Here is a 26,347-nt window from a genome sequence, read left to right on the forward strand (position 1 = left end):
CATGCAGTAGACATATGGTGACATTGAAAAATGGCAAGAAACGATTTTTTTCCCTTTTCTTTCAAGGGAGGGGGTGTAAATTGAACCACCCTGAACCACCCCAGACAATGTTTTTGACCCTACAGGCATTGGGAGCTCAGCCAAGAATACAAATGCTTTTCGGAGATCGTGGGGACTGTGGGATAGCTGGAGTCCTCAGTACCCCCTCCCTGCCTCTATGAGCGTCCATTTGATTCTTTGGCTTTCCATTACGCTTGTCACGCAGCACTGTCCTGAGTCCCTGCTGTGGCCTCTGTCTATCATAGCCTGAAGATTTTTTCAAATGCTTTGCCATTTCGTCTTCTGTAACAGAGCTCTGATAGAACAGATTTGTCTCCCCAGACAGCGATCAGATCCAGTATCTCCCATACGGTCCATGCTGGAGCTCTTTTTGGATTTGGGACTGCATTGCCACCCGTGCTGATCAGAGCTCCACGCGGGCAAACAGGAAATGAAATTCAAAAGTTCGCAGGGCTTTTCCGGTCTACCTGGCCTGTGCATCCGAGTTCAGATTGCTTTCCAGAGCGGTCACAATGGTGCACTGTGGGATACCGCCCGGAGGCCAATACCGTCGATTTGCTGCCACACTAACCCTAATCCGACATGGCAATACCGATTTCAGCGCTACTCCTCTTGTCGGGGAGGAGTACAGAAACCGGTTTAAAGAGCCCTTTATATCGATCTAAAGGGCCTCGTTGTGTGGACGGGTGCAGGGTTAAATCAGTTTAACGCTGCTAAATTTGATTTAAACGCGTAGTGTAGACCAGGCCTTTGTGAAATGTATATGGTGAATTTTTACATGTCAATATTGTTGTTACATGAGTGAGAAGGTTTATTCAGTTTGCTATGGCAGTTTTACGCATATTCAATCAATCCATTAAATATTATTTTTTTCTGAATATCCAAATTCTGCAATATGTAATAGTTTTTACATCGGCCTCTAATAGGTGTCCCAGAAGAGCTCATTCAAAGCTGTTCTGTAAACTGAATGCATCAGATATAAATCTTCCTTTCCTCACATGGTATTAGTGAGCTAGACTCTTAGCTCAATCTGTTCATCAGTACAATTGTTTCCTCAGAAAGCTCAATAGCTAATCTAATGTTTATTAATTAAGCAATAAGACATGACAGATTGTGCAGCAACTCTAATTAATGGACACCTCTAGTGCCTGACGCACATCCAAGAAGTGCATTAATCAGCATTGCCACAGATCTGAAATGATATAACACAATAATAAAATGGTTATTTACTCAAACAAGTCACATTTCTCAAATCGAGTAAGTTTTTAAGAATATATATTATGCTGTCGGTAATGTTACAAAATGTATGGTCAACATTTTCAAACCTAGGTGCCTAAAGGTCAGCTCCTAAATTCATATTTAGGCAATTAAATAGAAGTTGCCTGATTTTCAAAGGTGCTGCGTCTCTACAGTTCCCAATGAGTTAACTAGTATTTACGGGTGCTTTAATTTCTGAAAATCAGATCACTTTTATTCAGATACCTAAATATCACTTTATCAGACTAACTGTAAACTCTTAGGTTTGACAATGTTGATCTATGTAAATACTTTCCTATATGTTTGTCTAGGGTGATCTGTGACAGTGAATTAAAAAAATTCTAACGATTTTGACCACTGGTGCTGAAGCCCACAGTAGCCAGGCTAGGAAGGGAATTTAGTATATTAACCGAGTATAACTTCTTATTTTTTTCTTGTTGCTCAGTGAAGACCCAACAGGCATGAGGTGAAAGCTATTTGGAACATGGATTTGGCCAACTGGAGGCCAAGTACTATAAGTGTCAGTTAAAAAAAACGTATTGCAAGATTTTCCAAAACAGTCATAATAGCTGATATCTTTGTAGATCTGTAAAAAATATAAACTATTTCTGAAGTGATGTAAATGGTGGTGTCAGCTAGATGCAGGTAAGTGGGCATAAGGAGATACATTTACACACTAATGTAGCAGAAATATGGAGAATAGCAGGAAAAATAACTAACAAAGTGAGTGTGGAATGGTGTCAGAAAAGGTCCCGACCTTAATTTGTTAATATTTTTTTTCTGCTGTATCTCCTTCGGTATCTAGGGTACGCTTGTACTGTCCTTCTGATGAGCGAGTAACACCACCATATATATCTTTTCTGCATTTGGTTTAGAATGTCAACTCATGTAGCTATTGTCCTTTTTGTCACAACAAGACCTGTGATTCTCCATATTTATGCAAGACTTGTCAGCAAAAGTTTGCACGGTGTCTTTTATACATCTGCTCTGTGCACACTCCCCCTACCCCGCTTCCCTTGCCAGAACTACAGTATCACTGACTTGGCAGAAATTCAGATTATTTCTGCAAAACAAATTCATGCTTACTTAGCGTTACTTACTGTGGTAAAACATAGGCCACAATATGCTGCAAAGGTAGGTTTACATACTTCATGTCTAACTATTTGGAATTTTCCTATGCAATTTAAAGCCACGGAGTGTTTGGAATGTCACATTTACTTGTTGTTAACATCTTAATCAAATTAATGAAACTTCATCACATTATATTGGGAAAGACATATTGTTCTGTGTCCCAATGTTATATGTTTTGGTACAGCATAATGATGATTATATGGCAGTGTTGCCATCACTGATTTTTTTTCTGCTGGGACATTCTGAAAAAAATCTGAAAAAAGTGGCTTCCTTAATAAAAGTACCTCCTCTTTTTGACGAACCAACTTGAAACTATCAGAAGTTATCAATCAGCTTGGAATATTGTAAAAAAATAATCATCTAGAAAAGTTTTGTGATACAGAGATATATCTACACTATGCAGGGCATGAGGAGTGATAAGAATGTGTGGTAAGAATGGAGTGGCTGTCATTCTGCACCATGAGAGGGAGATTGGTTCTTGAGTGAGGCTTAGACATGCTGTTCTAAGCTATGGGGTGTCATGCTCAATTGCAGCACTTGTGGAAAACTTCATTGTGATAAAAATTGCCCTAGCTCCTTCAATGCTGCTTGTTTACAGGACAAACTTTCAACTTCCTTAGAAGATAATGTTTGTTCTAGTTAAGAATAACATTGATGGTGCATAGTTGAAACTTTTTTGAGCAAATGGCAGAGAAAAATATATCACTTTATGCCTTTACACTGTCCTGTACAAAATGTAAAACTAAAGGTAGTTTGTAAAGAAAACATTGTATATTAATGATTAAAAAGCAGAACTATAAATATTCACGGCAGCTTCAGATTGTATCCCATTAGCCCCAGGCGTGTTTTGGGATTGACCACCTAAAGTATGTTCACTGAAGGGCACCATCAGGGTGCCATAGATATACTGGACCAAACTGATCACTGGTATAACACCACTATTAATGGAGGAATTGATATATTACTTGGTTGAGCAAACTGTATTCTCAGGTGCAGGCACAAAGCTCCCACTGACTTGGATGGAAGCTGCACACATCCAATCCCAGAATCTGGCAAACTGATTAGAACTTTTTGTAGTGTGGCTTTAGCCCTTCCCGAAAACCAGTCAAAATTTTACTTAGAGAGAGGCAGATCCTCAGCTGGTGTAAAACAGCAACATTTCATTGAAGTCAGTGGAGTTAAGTTGATTTATACTAGCTGAGGATCTGATGGAGAAAGTAAATAAAATAGCAAAAAATGATAGGGGTAACAATCATTTGCAAAGAACATTTAATCAGAGTGGGAGATCGGTCCCATGCAGTACTTACATCCTGATTAGACATCTCCCAATATGGCCTTTCTCCATAGGACATCACTTCCCACATGACAATCCCATAGCTCCATGCATCACTTGCTGAAGAGAACTTTCTGTAGGCTATAGCTTCAGGGGCAGTCCATCTTATGGGGATTTTTCCACCCTGGAAGACATATTAAAAACTTCTCAGTATCACTAGAATACAGAATTGCAAGTACCTTAACAATAAATAAATAAACCCCCTCACTGTTGAGGTTCTATATTCTGCTGTCTGTGAAATAGACTGACAATACAGTTTTGCCTTGGCACTTTACTATAAATGACAGTGTTGGTATTGGTGGCCTGTGGTATGCTGAATCTTAGACTAGATGATCTGGTGCTCTTTTCTGGCCTTAAACTCAATGACACTAATATTGCAAAAAGGAATTTGCAAAAATTCGATCACCACAGTTCAAACACTTACCACCTAACAAATTCACACTGTGGAGGTCTTTTGCATGATATTATATTTCTACAAGATAATCAGTTATATTTTATCTATTACATTTTGTATCTGGAAAAATCTTTTGCATTTTTAAGATTAAAATGATTTTTCTCCTGATGCATTCCTTCAACAAAAATCTGTGTTAATTGTCACTTATTATAGGAACATCTCCAAAAAAAGTTTTTATTTCTTGAAAGCAGTGTATTCATAGTACCACTAGATGGCAGAATGGGACAGTCAGAAGAATTGAGAACTAATCCTAGCTGTTTTTCAATGGATTGAGAATAAAGATTGTTCAGTGTTAACACTATTTCTAAAAGAAAGAAAATAAATTAATTACAACATAGTTTTGGATGCTGAAGAAAAGTCAGGCATTTTTTAAAAAAAGGAAGCAAATTTACATTGTTACTCTATTTTATTTATGTGGAAAATTATTGGTCAATAACTTGTCAAGATGATGACTCACAATGCCATTGCTGCATCAGAAAGTATTGCAAGGCAAAAATATATGCGTATGGGCACATTGTTTGAATATTATTATTCCCTTTATTAATTATAATCACTGTGACAAAACAATGTAGCTAGTAAATGTCGTTATGGTTCATACATGATTGTAGCTAAGATGCCCTTTGTGGGGTTTATATCTTTTTATTTAAGCATTATGGTTTTGTAAAAGACTTTGGATATTCAAATTTGGCCTAACTCGGTCTACTCTAAAGTCAATGGCAAAACTCACTTTGACTTTAATGGGAGCAGAGTTAGGCCACTAATGCTGAAGTGCTTTTTAAAATCTCATGCTCTATCCCACTTATTTAGAGCTATACCGAGCTATTAAAGCACTGTGATTTTAACCCGGGGTGTTAGTATTGAGTTTTCCTTGGACCTTGTGAGGATGAACAAAGGACAGACATCTTCCATTCTGTCCCTGCATGCAGCACTTGGGGCCACAGAAAAGACAGAAGGCCCAATACAGAAGTTAACATATTTGGGAATTGAATTGGATACAAGGCAGCATGTATCACAGATACCCAAAGAAAAGCTAGATAATATAAGGCTGTTGATAAGGGTACTCAAAGGTTCTAGGAAAGTTATACTAAAATGGGTTCAGGTGATCATGGGGCACTTAAACTTTGCATAGAGAGTGGTGGTGCTGGGTAGGGCCTCATAATTTCATCAGGGTGACCATAGAAATGAGGGAAGATTTGGAGGTATGGGAAACATTTTTGGAACACTTTAGTGGGCTAACAATCTGGTGATCCAATTGGATCCTGGAATCAGAGCTTCAGGTAGGATTGGATACCTCGGGGAGAATCTGTTGTAGACCGTATTACCAAGGAAGCACAGAGGTAGCCTAAGTAGTGGGCAATGCAGGTTGCAACAAGAGATGTCCCATTTGAGTTTTCCACTAATATTAGTGGCTTCCAATACATAGGGTCAGCAATTTAGAAATAAATGGGTTTGGTTTTGGTATAACATTCAGGCAATAGTCACATTATTACCTGGCAGTCAGCACTGGAAGGTTTTGACTCCCAGTGAATTCAGACAATTGGGCACTGGAAATTGGACTGTTACAGGACCTGTGCTCCCTTTGATGGGTGACTGGGGAAGGCAAAGATGAGCTAATGTTGTATGTCTGTGATTGCAGAAGACATCAGAGATAAGATTGATGTTTGGATTTTCAGGCACCCTATTGTGCATTGGGCCCACACACAGGCAGCCAGGTTGGCAGATGGACTGCAGCTGAGCTTCAGGACTGAGGGTGTCTGTCGTCAATGGTTTGGCAGAAGGGGCTCATTGTTGAATCAGCTCATGTCTCTTCTGCACTTATTGATGGGTGAACTATATCCACCTAATGTCCTAGTTATTTACCTTGGGGAAAATGATCGAGGGGCCTGCATGATTCAGAGGGATGTAGGATGGATTAGACAGTCACAGCCAAACATAAAATTGGTTTGGTTAGAAATACTCATGAAGCATGTAAGGCAGGGAGCCATCAATCTTTTTGGATGCAGGTGGCTCAGTGATTTCACACAGGGACATCCAGTACAAAGTGCTGGAGGTTTTTAAGGGATGAAGGAGTGCACTTGTCTGGGGCTGACATTTTGGCTGTGGATTGGATTAGGTAAGAAACAGATCCCACCTGGTGCTTAAACCCATCTCTGTGTTGTTCTTTCATTCACCCGTGCATCTTGATCAGTGAATGTTTCTTACTGTTCAGCTATGAGCCTGCCCTACACAACGGAAACAGGCAAAACTCTCACTCCTCCTGACCATGAAGAGCATAGGATTGGTTCTTAAGAAGAGACTAAATTTAACATTATTTTGTAGTCCTCCCCTTTTTATGTTCACCATTTCTCCTCTCTGTTTAGTTTAGTAACTCAGGCCAAATTGACGTGATCTGACAATGCATGTTAAAGGTAAAGGAAAGATTTCTATTAAGCTTCTGTGGGTGCTGGATCAAGTAATCCAGTGCTATGTGCTTTTAATACAGCCAAGGGCAAATTTTGTTCACATTGACCCTTACAAGTGGGTGCAACATCTGCCTAGATTATACATGCCAGTTGTGGGGGAGGTGAACAGAAGATGTTAGCACTTGTGCCAAAAAGTACAGACTTTACCCTTTGAACCCTGCTGAAGACTTCTTGCCATATGTCCATACACAAATGATCTGCAAAGTGTGAACTCTGCAGGTTTTGAGGGAAGGTGCAAAAGAGGAGTTCTCTGTTTCTCTTCCTGACCATGGTTTTTTGGGTGAGAATTTATGTGCAGCTTGAGGACTGGCTGTAGAGATTTAAAAGATGTTCCACAGCCCTATATAATACAGATATATTCCCAATTACTGACTTTGGTTAAAACAAATTTCTTCTCAGAGGCTAGTAGCCACTGACATCCAAAGCCTTTTTTATATATTAGTGGCCAGAAAATGGATACAATCCAAATACAAGCCTTGAGACATCAGAACAGCCGTGAGGAATATACTACTATAACCGAGAACAAATGACATGCTACTAATCTGAATGTTCAGTGTGTTAATTTAAAGCTCTATATAATGTATGAAACATATTCATGAATTGTTCTAAAAAGCATACACTTTTAATTTTGTAGAAGTTTAATCAATGGAAGACATTTTTATCTATCATTTATCAGCATTTGAATTTTAATGAATAGTTCTGTTGTTAATTACTGACTTTCTATGTTTAGAGAAAACACGCACAAATAATGAGTAGTTGACATTTGGATATTCATAAAATATTCTTTTTATATGAAATTATCAACAGAACTATGCATTCAAGTCTGAACGTAGGTAATGAATTTATTCATTAAAGTTTGATTGAGGGTGGAGATCTAATCATCATTCCTTCATGAATCTGATCACATACCCAGAAAATATACTAGAAGAAGTCGCAACTGTCACTTTGAATAGCATTCATAACAAAATTTGATTCTTCGTATAACTGACTTTTTAAAGAATCTGATTAGACTACCAAAACTAGCTTCATCATGCAGCTTTACTAACTGGTTCCTCTGGGACTGGCTCCTAGAATGCGAAAATAAGACTAGAGAATAAAATCTTAACAAAATTCATGGAAGTTCATTTCCCTTGGCACAGGATGTGCTCAATGTTGTGGCATAAAAGGAATTTCCTGGGCTACCTAATGGCAAAGGGAAGCAAATCCTCTTAAATTCACACAGTAGACTCAGCTTATACATAAGCCATTATATGCAAAAATGTATATTTCAATACTTAGTTATGTTTGCAGAATATCTTTTATGCAAAAAAGCTGTTTTATTTCTTGGGCAGAAATCTGAAAGGCTGAGACCTCAATATGATTAACAGTAAAGGCTGATATAACTAAAAAGTACTATGAGCCATTCATGCATAATAAGACACATTAGCTTCAGGATAGCTAAAAAGACACGTCAGGTTCATGATGAGAGTAATAAATAACACTATTGTTATTGGGCATTTCTTTTTAGTTGTCACTTAATTGAAAAAAAAATTGAACCCAATATTGTACACGAAGTGAGCCACCTTTAAATTAAAATAATGTACAAATTATCTAAATGTAATTACTCTAGTGGATCAATCAAAGCTGTCACAGTTTCCTAGTCCAGAAAGCTTTTACACACGCAAGCGCTTTTTTTTGTTAAAAACTATATTGCATTTTTGCCTCATCTCTAAAATTTATAATGAGCTCTGTGCCCAGGGCTGGATTTACACCTTGGGCACACCTAGGCCAATGAGAGCTGCGAGGCTGGCACTTGGGGTGAAAGCAGCATGTGGAGCTTCCCTGATTGCCCCTGTGTCTAGGGGCTGCAGGGACATGCTGGCCACTTCTGGAAGCCGTGCAGATCCAGGGCAGGCAGGGAGTCTTCCTTAGCCCTGCTGCACCACTCACTGGACTTTTAAGCTGACCGGAGCTGCCACGGTCCCTTTTTGACCAGATGTGGTCGGAAACCAGATCCCTGGCAACCCTAGCTGGCCTCACACCCTCCCGTGACCCATGAGCGGCAAAATTTGAATTTTTAGGTGCCTCTAGAATGCTGGCGCCTCTAGGCATGTGCCCAAGGTGTAAATCCAACCCTGTCAATGATATGTTAATTTCGTTTTCCTGTGGTAAAAGAGCTCTAACAGTGATATTCCAATACTTATGATTTAGCCTGGTTTTTACTTGCAGCCTTCTGAATAGTGACAATTCCCTGAATTATTCTTGCTTTTAATTCAGTACCAAAATTCTGCAGTGTGCTGTCAGGACCGTCCTTCTAACAACAATACAAGTGCTATATTATTCACTTAGTGCACCGTGCAGCTTCAGAAGACACACACGCACATGGACCCTCCCCTACACACACCCTACCTTACAGAGTTGACAAAAGCACAGTGTGCTCTATTAACTAAAGATAGAATAACTCATACATTATACAAAAACTGTCTCCTTCTCAGAGTTTAGATGACTAAAAACTAAGTAAAAAATGGACCCCTTTTTCCAAACATCCTCTGTCTCATTACACAAACAAACAAACATTATTATTAATTTAATATTTAAAGTTTTTGGAGATCCAGAAGAGCAATGTAACAATACACTATCCAGAACTAGCTCACTGTTGCAGCTACAGCACATTATGCTGCATTCAGCAACGTTGAAGACCAGACTATATTTGTTAAGCTCAAAATTACAGAGTGCCTGATGGGGAGACATCAGTGTAGCAGAAAAGGAAAGAAGCAAGTGTGCGAGCTGCCCTGCCTTTTGTATTCCCTGCTAACCAGTCCAAGAAGTGATACTGATGAAAACCTTAGACAACAAGAAAGCAGAGATTTATGAGCTATTACATATGTTAAAAGACATCATCATATGTAACTATCCACATTATCCAAACTAGCAGCCTTAAAATCAAAATATACTCAGCGTTAATACTAATATGAGGTCATGCGTATTTCTGCTACAATGGCTCCCTAATCTCTCTGAGTTGGTAGACTCCCTGGAGTCCCTGCGTGCAGAGTAGGCCAGAGTATTCGTAGCTGTGAAACTCCCTTGTCTACAGAATCCCCCATGCATGTCTGAAGCAACAACAACAACAAAAATTCTACATATACTCCTGGGTCAATTACATTGCTCTGCAGCAGATTTTGTTGGATGAGGCCTTATCCACCTATGACCAGGGCAACTCATGCTCCTGATTTTCCAGAATCCCCCCCCTCCACTTTTTTTTGTAAAGACAAGACCAATTTGTATTTCAGTTATTTTTAGTGAGGTAACCGAGTGTTCACAGCTATGGAGGTCTGCAATATAAACTCACCAATCCTACCACCATGGAACCTAGACCACTGCTCTAATCTGGCATGGAATTCCTATGTGCCTATCAATTATCAATCACATTTGCTTGTGATGTTTTGTAATAATTGTTCATGGCACTCATCCAGTCTCAGCCTTTTACCCCAACCCATGACAGAAATAGAATGAAAGGCCCTGAGAATGAAAGAAGAGCAAAGACTCAGTGAGGGAAGTGAAATTTAAAATATTGAATGCAATTCATCATTCTATATAAAAATCTCATCCCATTTTACTGGAGTGGTGTTTTTGTTTGAAGACATGGATCTAGCCACATTTTTCACATGAGAAATCAGTTTGGTCATCTTCAATTAATACCTAGAATCCCTAGTGGACATTTGTCAGCATCCCCAAACCATAATTTAGAACTATTCAGTATTATTGACATTCTTCTCCAGAGAGTCCAACTATTAGAATATCAGGGAAGCTATATGTTAGGATGACAAAACTATTCTGGAAAGTTTCCCCAGAGTCTGCCCACATTATGCCTAGCTTCAGCTAGTATTATCAATCATTCATTTTCATGAGAATTGAAATGAACAAAAAAAAACCCCTCAATCTAATTTTTAAAAAGATTGGATTTTTTTTAATCTCAAAGGAAGTACCTTTTATTTCAATGCTAGTTTAAAAATACTACAGTTGGGTACATGCAACCTGATGGTTTTTTTTTTAAAGTTGGCCATCCCCATTTTTGTCTTAAAAATAGCAGGCAACTTCTTAACATAAAATAATTATTCTAGCAAACATTTTATTAACACTTACATTATACATGTGGGCATGTATGAGAAAAGGAAAACTATTTGTGGGTGGAAAGAGTCAGCTATTAGATACTACTGTGATGAGTGCCATAGAAACATCAAAGAGAGAGACTGGAGATTCTCACTCTGATCACTGAAAAACTGCCAGATGAAGCTGGAAGTTTCACAGGGGTAAAAAAGCATAGGCTTGTGGTTAAGGCATGGAATTATTACTCATAACATCTGGGTTCTAGTACCAGCTCTACTTCAGTTTTCCTGTTTGACCTTGGGCAAATAACAATCTCTCTGTGCTTCAGTTCTGCACTTGTAAAATGGAGATAAAAATACTTCCCTACCTCACAGTGGAGGGACTGGGTCCAAAGGTCTTCGTCTAGAGATCTGTAGATCACTAATTCTTTATCTCACAGAAAATCCAAAGGCATCTGGTACAGTGGGAAAGAAAGGTGCTACTCTGCCTCCTTTTCTTATTTTTGCTTCATTCTGGATTATCCTCTTTTTGTGCTCAATTGGCTAATATTAGTAGATGGTTTGGACTATGACAGGGCTGGAGAGTGCAAGCATTCCAGGCCTCAGTGATGAAAGCAATATTGAGCATCTCATACGAAATGAAGCTCATAGATGATGCTGGTTTTGTTGACAGCAAATTTGTCATTTAGCAATAAAAACTTGTGGCTGTTTTCGTCTGCCACCCTGCTTGCTGCGGTTCCAGCTCAGGAATATGATAGATGGTTTGTTTTATGTCCCTGGTTGCAGAGCTTTGCCCTAGGACTCTTGAATGCATATCACTTAGATGGGCTGATATAGGCTCTGATTCAGGTAGGCACTTAAGTACATGCTTGAAGTGAATGGGACTACTCATAGGCTTAACATTAGGCATGCACTTAAGTGCATGATCAAACAGAACCAAACCATGTCTCTTGAGTGCCAAGGGGCATACTGGTGGAAGGGCACTTTCTCAGCAGCAGTGCCTGGAGGCATTATAACTGTTAAAGCCTTAATTTAACCAGAAGCACTACGTGCCATGCCTTTACAAAGATCCAGCTAGCACTTCCCCCAGCTCTAACAGTACTGACACATACATAGTGCTAGTGAGCAAACTAGGATAAACAACTCTGGAAACTGAAGTCTTCTATCAATAGAACTGGTACAGCATGGTAATCAGCAAGTTTCTCCAGAATACCCCACCAATTTGCCATTTTGCTTTCCTGGAGGCCATCAATACTTTTGAACTGGTTCTTTCTAAAAACCAATTTTATTCTTTCTATGAATGACCCTTTGATTGTTCTCCATCCTTAGCTCAAAGGAATAAAAAAAAAATCAAACTTGTCTCCTCTCAATATTAAAAATTCTGTCACTTTGTAATCACAATTTTTTTTCTATAAAGTAATGAGTCCCCATTACTATTTCCTCTGCACCAAATCATTTTAACATTCAAGAAAAATCCCTTCCCTTTTCTAAAGCACTGATCTTCAGTTAGGTTGAAAGATAATAAAAAGTCTGATAAAAATGCATAACTTTGACCCTCAAAATTCACATAAATGCAAGGATAATGAATATTCTAAACACTTATATCTGTCCTGCAATAATTTTTCTTTACAGTACACTTTAACAAGCATTATAAAATGGCAAAGATACAGCAGACTACACTATGACTGGCTGATAACATTTCCAACTTGTTTGTATATCTAATGGAAGAGCAAGGGTCAAACCTCACTATCTAGGGTACCCTCTTTGACAAAGTGCCCATTATTTTCCATTCATTTAAAAAAATATTTCTTTCAGTTTAAAATGAACAAAATAGTAGAGATGGGAGAATGAGGAAGCCTGATAAAACTTCCAGTGTTTTAGAATTAAAAGGTTAGCATTCTTTTTTGAGGGAAGGAGACAGACAGATTTAAAAAAAAAATCTTTTTCAAAGTTAAATTGGTCTACACACACAAACACACCCCACACATTTTGCAAAATCTCTATAGCCCAATCCCGCTCCAATAGAAATTAATGGCAAAATTCACTGATTTTGACAATGTAGGATTAAGTTCTAATGTTTTGAAATTGAAGCCTTACATTTTTCTACGATTAAAATTGCTGTAGTGAATTTCACAAATTCAGATGCTTTATTCTAGGCAATGGAAAAATCATTTTCTTTTCAGAAATCAAGTGTTTCAGAAGCACTCTTCTCTACCAGAGTTAGTTTGGAAACTATAAGATTACCTGATAATAGTGGAAAAAAATGTTATTTTCTTGAAATACTAGTATTTCTGCAAAGAAATAGCTCTCTTCTAGTAGCATTACAGTAGACTCTCAGAGTTACAGACACCTCAGGAATGGAGGTTGTTCGTAACTCTGAAATGTTTGTAACTGAACAAAACATTATGGCTGTTCATTCAAAAGTTTACAGCCGAACACTGACTTAATACAGCTTTGAAACTTTACTATGCAGAAGAAAAATTCTGCTTTCCCTTTATTTTTTTAGTAGTTTATGTTTAACACAGTACTGTACTATATTTGCCTTTTTGGGTCTCTTTTGCTGCCTGATTGTCTACTTCTGGTTCCAAATGAGGTGTGTGGTTGACTGGTCAGTTCGTAACTCTGGTGTTTGTCACTCTCAGGTTCCACTGTAATTTCAAGCTGTCTGCCAACTCAGATTACAACAACCAATTTCATGAAAGCCACACATACTAAGTCCTTAAACCTGCATGCCCCAAACCTACTGTACTCAGACAAGTAATCCTACTGAAGTAAGGAAGTAAGGTGAAGAGGGTTTGTTCTGAGGATCTATCTGAATGCTTATGTGCAGGGCCCCTTGTGTTCCATGATTCTGCAACCATGGAATTTGCTACAGAGTCCACTTCTTACTGTAGAATTGCACTCCAGAATCTGAGTTCCCATTGGAAAAAACAATGATACTAGCCCTTATGGTTGAAAGCATGCACAAAGGCCCTGATTCTGAAATTACCCTGTACAGATTCTCAGCGACTTCATTGGGGTTCTTGTGATTAAACTGCATTCAAAAAGGAAGAAAAGCAACCAGGCAGTCTGGAACATATTTTCAGTACCTGTAAACAAATGTTAGGCGTATGGGGAACAAATAGGATGAACTGGAAGTCATGGTACACGAAGAAAATTATGACTTAATTGGCATTACAGAGACTTTGTGGGACAACTCCCATGATTGGAATATGAACATTGAGGGATATAGCTTGTTCTGAAAGGATAGATACGTGAAAAAAGGAGGCTTTGCACTATATGTCAAGAAGGTATACACTTGCTCTCAGGTCCAAGAGGAAGAGAGTGCCAGATCTACTGAAAGTCTCTGGGTGAGGGTAACAAGGGAAAAGAACAGTAGTGATGTTATGGCAGGAGTCTATTACAGACCACCAAATCAGGAAGAGTAAATGGATGAGTCATTCTACAAGCAGGTAACAATATTAGTTAACACACATGAGCTAGTATTAATGGGGGTGATATCTGTTGGAAGACTACTGCAGCAAAACATATGTCCCACAAATTCTTAGCATGTGTAGCTTTCTGATTCAGAAAGTTGAGAAAAGAACTAGGAGGTCATCCATGTTGAATATGGCCTTGACCCAAAGGGATGAATTAATTGCGAATGTGAAGGTGGTTGGGAAGTGGGAGGAAGTAGCCACGATCTGATAGAATTCAAGATCCTAGGGAAAAGAGGAATGAGAACAGCAAAACAAGGACACTGGTCTTCAGAAAAGCAGATTTCAACCAACTCAGAGAAATAGCAGGCAAGGTCCCATGGAACGACCAATTAGAAAGAAAAGGAGTTGAAAGGGACTGGCAGTTCCTAAAAAGATGTAATACTAGCAGCCCACCATCAAGCTATTCTGACAAAGAGGAAAGATAAGCAGAACTACAGGAGGCCAGTGTGGAGCTTTTTAGTTATCTAAAACCCAAAAGGGATACATACAGGAAATGGAAGGAGGGGCATGTCATCAAGGAAGTATCTTTGAGAAGGTGACAGATTATTTAGACAAAGGAAATGCAGTAGATCTAATTTACCTCGATTTCAGTAAGGCATTTGACACGGTTCCACATGGGTAACTATTATTTAAATTGGAAAAGATGGGGATCAATATGAAAATTGAAAGGTGGAAAAGGAACTGGTTAAAGGGGAGACTCCAACAGGTCGTACTGAAGGGTGAACCGTCAGGCTGGAAGGAGGTTACTAGTGGAGTTCCTCAAGGATCAGTTTTGGGACCAATCTTATTTAACCTTTTTATTACTGACCTTGGCACAAAAAGCGGGAATGTGCTAATAAAGTTTGCGGATGACATAAAGCTGGGGGGTATTGCTAACACAGAGAAGGACCGGGATATCATACAGGAAGATCTGGATGACCTTGTAAACTGGAGTAATAGTAATAGGATGAAATTTAATAGTGAAAAGTGCAAGGTCATGCACTTAGGGATTAATAATAAGAATTTTAGATATACATTGGGGACACATCAGTTGGAAACAACAGAGGAGAAGGACCTTGGAGTATTGGTTGATCACAGGATGAATATGAGCCGCCAATGTGATATGACCGTTAAAAAAGCTAATACGGTTTTAGGATGCATCAGGTGAGGTATTTCCAGCAAAGATAAGGAGGTGTTAGTACCGTTATATAAGGCACTGGTGAGACCTCATCTGGAATACTGTATGCAGTTCTGGTCTCTCGTGTTTAAGAAGGATGAATTCAAACTGGAACAGGTTCAGAGACGGGCTACTAGGATGATCCGAGGAATGGAAAACCAGCCTTTTGAAAGGAGACTCAAAGAGCTTGGCTTCTTTAGCCTGGCTAAAAGAAGGCTGAGGGGGGATATGCTTGCTCTTTATAAATATATCAGAGGGATTAATATCAGGGAGGGAGAGGAATTATTTAAGCTTAGTACCAATGTAGACACAAGAACAAATGGGTATAAACTGGACACTAGGAAGTTTAGACTTGAAATTAGATGAAGGTTTCTAACCATTAGAGGAGTGAAGTTCTGGAACAGCCTTCCAAGGGGAGTAGTGGGGGCAAAAGACATATCTGGCTTAAAGACAAAGCTTGATAAGTTTATGGAAGGGATGGTATGATGGGATAGCTTAATTTTGGCAACTGATCTTTGATTATCAGCAGACAAGTATGTCCAGTGGTCTGTGATGGGATGTTGGATGGGATGGGATCTGAGTTACTGCAGAGAATTCTTTCCTGACTGCTGGCTGGTGAGTCTTGCCCACATGCTCAGGGTTTAGCTGATCGCCATATTTGGGGTCGGGAAGGAATTTTCCTCTGGGGCAGATTGGCAGAAGCCCTGGAGATTTTTCGCCTTCCTCTGCAGCATGGGGCATGGGTCACTTGCTGGTGGATTCTCTGAAGACTTCAGTAACTCGGACATAGGTTAGGGGTTTGTTATAGAAGTGGATGGGTAGGGTTCTGTGGCCTGCTTTGTGCAGGAGGTCAGACTAGATGATCATATTGGTCCCTTCTGATCCTAAAGTCTATGAGTCTATATGGGAACAACATGAGCGTGCAGGCACAAAATCAGGAAAGCCAAGGCAAAGAATGAGTTACAGTAAGCAAGCAATATTAGAGACAACAGGAAGGGGTTCTTCAAATATGTCAAACAAAGGAGAAAGATCAAGGACGGTGTGGGTCTGCTGCTCAATTGAGAAGGTGAGGTGGTCATGGAAGATTATAGGAAGGCAGAGCTGCTCAATGTCTATGTTGCTTCAACCTTCTCACAAAAATTAACATGTGACCAGATGACTAGTGAAATTACCATAGACCAGTGGCTCTCAACCTTTCCAGATTGCTGTATCCCTTTCAGGAGCCTTATTTGTCTTGTATACCCCCAAGTTTCACCTCACTTAAAAACTACTTTCTTACAAAATCAGACATAAAAATACAAAAGTATCATAGCACACTATTACTAAAAAACTTCTCACTTTCTCATTTTTACCATATAATTATAAAATAAATAAATATTTCAGCATATAATATATAGAGTAGAATAAACAACTCATTGTGAGTATGAAATTTTAGTTTGTACTGACTTTGCTAGTGCTTATTATGTAAAACTAGGCAAATATCTAGACAAGTTGATGACAAATATCTGCATACCCCTATGAGAACCACTGCCATAGACAATAAAGGGGAAGGAATACAGACTGGGATTAGTAAAGAACACAGAGATCTTCTGACCAATTTGAATGAATTCAAATCAGCAGTGTCTGATGCTATTCACCCAATGTCCTGAAGGAATTAGCTGAAGAAATCTAGGAGCCACTGGCCATAATATTTACAACTCATGGATGACAGAAGAGGTGCCAGAAGATTGGAGAAGGGCCAATGCAGTCCTCATCTTTAAAAAAGGGTAAAAAGGTGAAGCCAGGGAACTATAGATCAGTCAGCCTGACTTCGATACCTGGGAAACTACTAGTAGAACAATGTATAAAACATTCAATTTGTGAATACCTGGCAGATTAGGAAGTAATCACCAGCAGCCAGCATGGATTTACCAAGAACAAATCATGCCAAATTAGCTTGATTTCCTTCTCTGACAGGGTACATGGTTTGGTGGGTAGGGGAATACGGTGGACATAATATACCTGGATTTCAGTAAGGTTTTTGACACAGTCCCACATGACATTATGATAAGTAAGCTGGAGAAATGCAGGCTTGGAGGAACTACCATTACATGGATGCATAATTGGTTATACAACCACAAAGAGTAACTATTAATGGAATGATGTCAGATTGGAGGGAGGTTTCAAATGGGTTTCCACAGGGATCTGTTCTGTGTCTGGTGTTGTTTAAAATCTTTATTAATGACCTGGATGTAGGAACAGACAGCATACTGATCAAATCTGCCAATGACACAAAGCTATGGGGGATTCCCAAGATTTTGGAGGATAGAAATAGCACTAAAATTCAGAGGAATCTTAATTAATTGGAGAATTGGGCTATAGACAAGAAAATGAAATTCAACAAAGACAAATGTAAGGTGCTACTCTTAGGGAAGAAAAAACAAATGGATGATATCTGTCTTGGAAGTGGCATTACTGAGAAGGATCTGGGAGTTGTGGTGGATCACAATCTCAACATGGGTCAGCAATGCGAAGCTGTTGCAAAAATAAAGCAAATGCAATTTTAGGTTGCATTAACAGAGGCATAGCATGCAAGTCAAGGGAGGCATAGTATTTCTTCACAGAACACAGTTTAACCTTTGGAAGTCTTTGCCAGAGGATGTTGTGAAGGCCAAGAGTATAACAGGGTTCAAAAAAAGAACTGGAAAAGTTCATGGAGGCTAGGTCCATCAATGACTATTAGCCAGGATGGCCAAGGATGCAAAACCATGCTCTGAAGTATCCCTACCCTCTGTTTGCCAGAAGCTGGGAATAGGCGACGGGGTGGATCATTTGATGATTACCTGTTCTGTTCATTCCCTCTGAAGCCCCTGACATTGGCCAGTGTCGGGAAACAGGATACTGGGCTAGATGGACCATTGGTCTGACCCAATTTGGCCTCTCCTATGATAGTACCGTTCTACTCGGCGCTGGGTAGGCTGCAGCTGAAGTACTGGGTCCAACTTTGGTCATCAATGTATAGAAAGGATGTAGAGAAACTAGAAAGGATGTAGAGAAACTGGAAAGGATCCAGAGGTGAGTGACAAAGATGATCAAAGGGGTGGAAGGCAAGCCACATGAGCAAAGGCTGAAAGAATAGGGTATGTTTAGTTTGGAAAAGAAGATATTAAGGGAGGACAATAGCGGTTTTCAAATACTTGGAAGGCTGCCATAAAAAAGGTGGAGAAAAACTGTTCTCTCTTGCCACAGAGGGCAGGACAAGATGCAATGGATTCAAACTATAGAATAGCAGATTTAGATTAAATCTCAGGAAAAAATTCCTAACAGAACAGACTGCCTAGGGAGGTTGTGGAAGCTCCTTTGCTGTAGGTTTTCAAAAGGAGGCTGGACAGCCATTTCTCTTGAATGGTTTAGACCAGAGGTGGGCAAACTGCAGCCCATGGGCCACATCCAATCTCATAGTTTCTAAGTATTTTATCACTTTGGATTTGGACTCAGCTGGAATCAGGAAGTGCAAAGGAGAATTAATACAGAGTAATGAATAAAAGATAACCAAATTTTTTCTGAACATCAGAAAATGTTCAGTTCAAATGGGCCACATCCAGCCCGCGAGACTGTCCTGCCCTGCTCTTGAGATCCCACCCAGGGAGGCTAGTCCCCGGCTCCTCCCCTGCTGTTCCCCCTCCCTCACAGCCTCACCTCGCCCCACGGGAAGCACTCTGGGCGGCAGGGTTGTGCGCTCCTGCCAAGCAGCATGCTGTTCTGAGCGGCATGGTAAGGGGGCTGGGGCCAGGGAGTTGGATAAGGGGTATGGGTCCCAGGGGACAGTCAGGGGACAGGGAGCAGGGGGCAGTTGGATGGGGCGGAGGTTCTGATGGGTGGTCAGGGGACAGGGAGGGGTTGGATAAGCATGGGAGTCCCGGGGGGCCTGTCAGGGGGCAAGGATGTGGATAGGGGTCAGGGGATAGGGAACAGGGGGGGTGGATAGGAGTGGGATCCCAGGGACCTGTCATGGGGTGACGGTATGGATAGGGGTCAGAGCAGTCAAGGGACTTGGAGCGGGGGGGTTGGATAGGGGTGAGGTCCGGGTGGGTTAGGAGCGGGGGGGGTCCTGGGAGGGGGTGGTTAGGAGACAAGGAGTGGGGGGGTTGGATGGGTCAGGGGTTCTGAGGGGGGCAGTCAGGGAGCAGGAAGTGGGAGGGGTCAGATAGGGAGCGGGGGCCAGGCTGTTGGAGAAGGCACAGCCTTCCCTAACCGGCCCTCCATACCATTTTACCACCCTAATGTGGCCCTCAGGCCAAAAAGTTTGCCCACCCCTGGCTTAGACACAACAAATCCTTCATATTGGCAGGAGGCTAGACTAGATGACCCTTATGGTCCCTTCTACCCCTATGATTCTCTGATTACAGAATCAAGACCCCAGTGTCAACTGATGTACAGTGTTGTCTGCCTGAGTCTCTACATAGCCTGAAACAACAGCTCTGACTTGTATTAACTGTTTCATTCATCTCAATAATTTTTTAACTGAAATCTAAAGATGACAATTTAAATATCAATATTATTTCACTTATCTTGCTGCCATAACACCCAAATCTCACCCCCGTTACCCCCAAAATTCTACAGTGCAGTTATAAGTTGTCATTAGAAAATTTGCACCACACTGAAAGCTGGGACAGAGTAAAATAAATCAAATTTAAATGCAAAATTAACACTAGGGTTACTGTTATTGCATTATTCATTTTCAGTTTAATTAAATGAAGCTAAGACAGAATTTTCAATCTGCTGCACAAGACTGTTGCAGAATCCAGGCACCTCAGATGCAGAATTTAGATTTAGCTTTCTCCACAGTACGTTGTATCTTGCTTATCTAATGTTTCTTCAAACCTTGATTCTAGAAAGGGGCCAGAAACATAACGAGGAGGAGGCTTGTCAGAGTTCCAGTGCTGTAACACTGTTGATAACGATCAGAATGTGATCTTTAGTCTCATAATGTGTGATTAGTCTCATAGTTTCTAAGTATTTTATCACTTTGAATTTGGACTCAGCTGGAATCAGGAAATGCAAAGGAGAATTAATACAGAGTAATGAATAAAAGATAAACAAACTTTTCTGAACATCAGAAAATGTTCAGTTCAAATTTTGGTTAAGGATCAGATCACTTCTCATTTTAACCTGAAACAGTTTGTCAATTCTTCAGGTTACATTCAGTTCACGTGAACATAATTTAAGAATTCATCAGAATCCAATACATCTTAAAGAAAGAATAAAGAGGATTATTTTGTATTATATATTATTTTAAAAATGCACTTTTTGTTGAAGTTTAAAAGTTCTGTTTAATTCGGAATACCTCACTACAGGCTGTGTTGATGCAAGACTATGATAACACTGATGGGTCTTTAGTGAGTCATGAGAAATCAGTTTGTTGATCTCATTCCAGTTGTCTATATCACAAAAAACACCAACAGTAGGCACTAATTCTGTCCCATTGTTGGAAATCTCAGCACAAGAACAAGAATTGAATGGCTACAGAGACTGACTGACTCTCAGCTGTTCAGATAGCATTCCTGGTCAGTGTTGCTGAATACCAGTGGGACAGTCGGTGGAGGCTTGTACCACTATAGCTGTTCTGTGGAGAGATCACGCTAGTTTCTAGAACCTTCATACTGACATATTCCACCAGAAATAAATTCACTTCTTAAAAAAAGATGCAAACTCTACCAACTTGCTGGGAATTTTTATCATTCAATCTCATGTCTCATAATGAACCCAAAGTGTATGTAACTCAGTGGGAAATATTCATATATAGTATATTTTTTATTCTATTGTTGAAGTAGAATTCTGCTATGGAGGGAGATATGTTAGACCATATTAAACTCAGCTAGTGTCAGTGCTATTCTACCATTACACAGCATAAATGAAAGTCAACAAATTACCAAAATACTAGAAGGAAATTATGGGAAATACTAGCTTGCTGACTAAATAAATTAGATGCTTCTGAGTAATGTTTCAGTTTGGTTCAATGACATACTGAAAATAGTCCATAGATAGCTGCAGTATGCCACGAGCATATTCTTGAATAATAGGATAATCATCTGTTTGATGATGAATAATTTGGCATAGAAATAGGATTAAATTTTGCTGTAGACAACCAGGTGGAACTAAATCTCTGTCAGATATTTGAATAAAGGGCACAGAGTGACTTTTAGTCTGTAGTTCACTATCATTCTGCCTAAATCTACTGTACAGGGCCAGATCTTCAGCTGACATACAAAATGGTAGCTCTATTTAAATCAATGAGATACACTGATTTACTCAAGCTGAGGATCTGACTCATAATTCTGACAATAACAATGTTTCTTATTATTGTACCTCATGGGCCCAACCTTCTTGAACTTTTTTTAAGAGTGTTGAGACATTTTAATACCAAACCATGAGTTCTGAGACTGGGATACCTTGGGCACTATACAACAGTTGAATCTACTGGTCCTCTATGGATGCATAATCTTTTGAGTAATACACTATCACATTATCTTTCCCTGATGATACATCATATTAAATCATCATCTTTGTGATAATGTAACAACAACAACAACATATTAGCATAATTTATCATCATTGTACATTGCTCAGGGGATATTTCATTGTACTATATAATGTATTTGTTGTCACTTTGGTGATATATTACAGTAAGGCACAGAAGGCACATTTCATAACAAGCGAGATCGTACTTTTCTGGTACCAGAAATGCCATTGGTATTTGACCAGCTTTGGTTTAAGTAGCATTTATTTACAGAAACTGTTACCCACCCGTCTTGTCAATGGTCAATGGTGGTTTCATGTACCACCAATCAATTAATATTAAAAAACCCTCAGCCAGCTGTGCAAACTTGTTTTGCCCTTTTCTGAAGATCTCCTGCAGATAGATAAGAACAGGTGTGTTGATTTCATTACAGTAACCACCTAATTCAAAACAGCCTAAAATGTGCTAAGGATGCTTATTTTTCCTTTTTTTTTTAAAAAAAAAAAGTTAATTGAAAGAGTGCTAGTTTAGCAAAGGCAGATCCTTTCAACCGTATGTTCATGGGGAGAATGCTATTTTAAGAATTCTTAGCTGGGAATTGTGCTCTTAGCATTCGGACTTCATGCAAATAAAGCATGTCCATCTGGCTAAACTATGTCAAAGTTGGATGGACTCTTGCCTTAGCACACAGGTGTCTGGCAATGACAGATTTATAATGACAGCCTGAATATATTATAAATGAAGCTTCTGTAGGCATTCTCTTTTCTGTGCTTTAGAAGAAACATATAGTCTCCATTTCTCCTTGACTCAATAATCTGTTAATATTTATGTAATGAAAAAGGAAATGGATTTAAAGGTTCTTTGGGATGGCAGCAAGACCATTTGGATTCCAATGGATACATGGGACACCTACTAGCACAACTGTGCCTGGGGTGTCTACAGTATGTGCAGAAAAACTCATTCAGTTATCAAGCACCAGGAGAGAAAGTAAACCAAAGGGATTCAGCAGAGCTCAACAGGATAGGAAAACCAATTCTCATCCTGAGTCAGGAGGCAGCTATGACTTCAAATTTGGTTTGCAGATTAGAAAATTTGGTGGCCCCAATTTTTGGGTTGTGATTTTATTCTCAAATAAATTAATATTAAATGCTGCTGCTTCAACTGTCTAACAGCATTTCTCTGCATTCTGCTTGCTCCATTCTGGACTATTATGTCAGGGATTCTCATTTTCTCTTCCTCTCAGTGTCTGACACTTACTTGATCTTGTATGTTTAGTTTTGACATTTGCTTCACTAGAAATTAAAATGTTATTGCCACCATCCATCTAAGATTGAAAGAATTTATTACATAATTTCAGTTCTTATTCAAATTCTGGCAAAAATTCTAATGCCTAAATATAGTGAATAATGTCTATCTAGTTGGAAATCTAGATCTGATCATACAGAAACACTACTGCACTTCTCTACTTGTACTGCCTGCTGTTCAGGGGTCCCTTAGACTTTGTTCCTAGTCCTCTTAGTAATGCCAACCCGAAGCATTCAAAAAAGCATGAGAATGTCACCAAAATAATGAGTTTGTAAATGTAACAACATTTTAAGTTCTTTCATTTGCCTTCTGCTTGTTGAGCCTTTAAGGCACAGTCAGGTAATTTTTCAAGCTTTTCACTGCAACCCTAAAGACTAGAAATTTACTTTTGTTAAATGAAAGCTGAGATTCTCATGTAATCACATGACTCCAGGAACTGGGGCTTTAAAGAGAGATCACCAAATATTGCAAGATTCATAATAAAATGTTGAGAGTTGGCAATACTGCTGCCCCTTAAGACAGTTAATAATAGCTTGATGAAGGTAGAAAGCACTACACTGAGGCTATTCACATAGAATCTATCAAGTCCTGGCATGTGTTTTACTATATGTATGTCTGTGTGGACTTGTTTTGGTTAAGTTTGTCAGGAAAATCTCACATTCAAACATGGTAGAGCTACAGAATAATGAGACTATCTATGAAGAGCAATATACCCTGAAAGGGAGGTGCCTACATGGTTCAAATCTTTGTTAAACATGTATGTCCACTGATATTTGTCATGGGGTAATATATAAATATGAATATAGAGGCAACAGCTGGCAGAGGGCATTCTCCTTTCCCTTCTCATTCAATATCGATATAAAGCGGTTTAGCAGATTGTTAATTGGCATATTGCCCTAATGCTCCAATTCTTTTTCTCTACCACTAAGTCATTGTGTGGAGTCAAAGCATTGAAAACATGGGTATGATGGTTGCTATAGCCCAGTGACACCCTGCATGTTTCCCAGGTTTTTCTCCTTTATTTTAACTTCAGACAACAAGAGATCATCTTCTTGAAGAATAAAAGAGACAAATCATAACGGTGATTAACTCTATCATGAAACAACGTGCCCACAATTTTGCTTGTCTTAATCAGTTTAAGAATACCTGCGACTTGGAATACACATCAGGCCTTGACTCAGTTTCTGAAACTTAGTCCAAATAGATGACACCCAAATAATAATTTTGGATTACTGGCTTCAGTGCTCTGGCCTGATAAGCAACCAGGATACCTTTGAAATAGCTCAGTGTTGCCTGACAGACCTCAGCAAGAGCTTGATGTTGCCATCTTCTTAAGTGACTTTGATAATATTTTGTATTCTCTGTTCAGCTCCTTCTCTTTCCCCATCCCTGAGACAACTCACCTCTTTCCTCCACACTCCTGCTTAGCCCTCCTGCCACCCTTCTTTCTGAATGGCAGCTCAATGTGGTTGTGCCAAATGTCGATCAGCCCACTCCAGTAACCTTTGTTCAAGGTGAAAGAGATCTGATGCTTTCCTTTTCCAAATATCACTTCTATTTGCTCTGGAATTCTGGGCAATAGGATTTTTCTCAGTTAGTTTAAGGGTATAATTTGACAGATTAACAATCAGCATGCTATGTCTGTCAGCATGTGGCACAGCGAACAACAGACTGTCCATGAACTTCACTGGAAGAACACCAGGATAGATCTGCGGACAGCTAACTGTCCTCCCTTCCCCACCCAATTCACTCTAATCTGTGCCTTCTATGCAGCCCCGTATGTTGGGAGCAACCTTCCCAACCTAGCTCCTATTGCTTCTAATCTACTGCTTTTAGTCCTCGTCCATGGCCTTTCTCAAAATATACTCTTTCTGTAAACCCTATATACCTTAATTATGTAAAAAAAATCTACATTAAAAGAACTTTCAAGTTTCAAAGTCAAGCACTCAAGAGTTAAGAAATGCCTGAATTAAGTTTGCCTGTCCAACCTTAATTCTTCGCCCTTGTGCATATGCTTTATGATACAGTCTTTAATTACATGATCATTTATTATTTTTTCCTGTGTCATGTACTGCATGCTAGTTAATAACATGAAAGGACTCCAAGCTTGTATAACCAAATTGACTCTTTGTTAACGGAACCATTTACAGAGACGCTGCAACTGCCGGTAGCCTCCTAGCCATATGCACTCAGACTGACTTCCTGGTGACTCCTCTAAACTCTTCAATCTTGAAACCTGTGCTCTATCCTCCAAGCGACATGTGGGTTGATATAGTGCTTTTATCTCATTTGTCTAAGTAGGTTATAAGCTTTCGGAGTGCATGCCCTTGGTCTCCTCAGGGCTCTGTACAGTAATATGTATGGTTGGTACTCAACAAAAAAAGAATAAGAAAGAGAAGCTGGGTTCTTGACAACTCTGATTGTCAGCCATGCAAATGAATGGAAAACAATCGTGTAGCTAACATCTCCACTTGTTTCCACGACTTTTCAGGGGAGGTAACTGTACACAAACAATGTTTTGTGGACAAGAACTGTGTTACAATTTCGTAGAGCTGCTCTTTTCAAGACCTTTTAAATCACGTCAATTATTCAAGACTTTTGGCAATGCAATGTGGTATTTTTGGGTACTTGTTGAAATAGGAGAAAGTCCCGGCTAGAGGTAAGCATGACAATATCTAGACTACGAACATTCTGGCATATGCGGGTTAAAGAGCTCAGTTTGGAGCTGCCTTCTTTAGATTCATGGCAAACATACCATTATAAATCCTGAGTCAGAAAAACAAGCTTGCTTTTGAACAATTATCCAAATGTCTCTGCCATTATATAAAAGCTTATAAAACAGATGTTCTCAAACTGTGGTCCGCTGACCACCAGTGGTCCATGAGCTCCATTCAGGTGGTCCGCAGATAGTTCCCTCTAAGGTGAGTGCCTGGGTGGCTGCAGACAAGAGAATGAAGGGCCACCCACCTAATTAGTGGAGTCGCGCAGGCGTGGCTCCACTAATTAGGTTCCTGGACCCTAGAGAAGATGCACATGTGAGCTGGTGGCCTTGTGGGGAATAAGGGACAGGTGGGAGGGTGCAGTGGGGTGAGAAGATGGGGTAGGGGGAATTTGGGAAGTGCAGGG

General features: G+C 39.6%; 1 protein-coding gene across 4 annotated transcripts in view; it reads right to left on the reverse strand.

The window, feature by feature from the left end:
- Window positions 1-26,347, reverse strand: part of EPHA6 (EPH receptor A6) — an 898,770-nt gene that overhangs the window by 22,309 nt on the left and 850,114 nt on the right. For all 4 annotated transcript variants that reach the window (XM_030581541.1, XM_030581522.1, XM_030581531.1 and 1 more), the window contains one exon: window positions 3,756-3,905. In XM_030581541.1, coding sequence (XP_030437401.1) covers window positions 3,756-3,905 — 150 coding nt within the window. The remainder of the gene's footprint in view (window positions 1-3,755; window positions 3,906-26,347) is intronic.

The sequence above is a fragment of the Gopherus evgoodei genome, chromosome 1 (assembly GCF_007399415.2).
Source record: "Gopherus evgoodei ecotype Sinaloan lineage chromosome 1, rGopEvg1_v1.p, whole genome shotgun sequence".
Taxonomy (NCBI): Eukaryota; Metazoa; Chordata; order Testudines; family Testudinidae; genus Gopherus; species Gopherus evgoodei.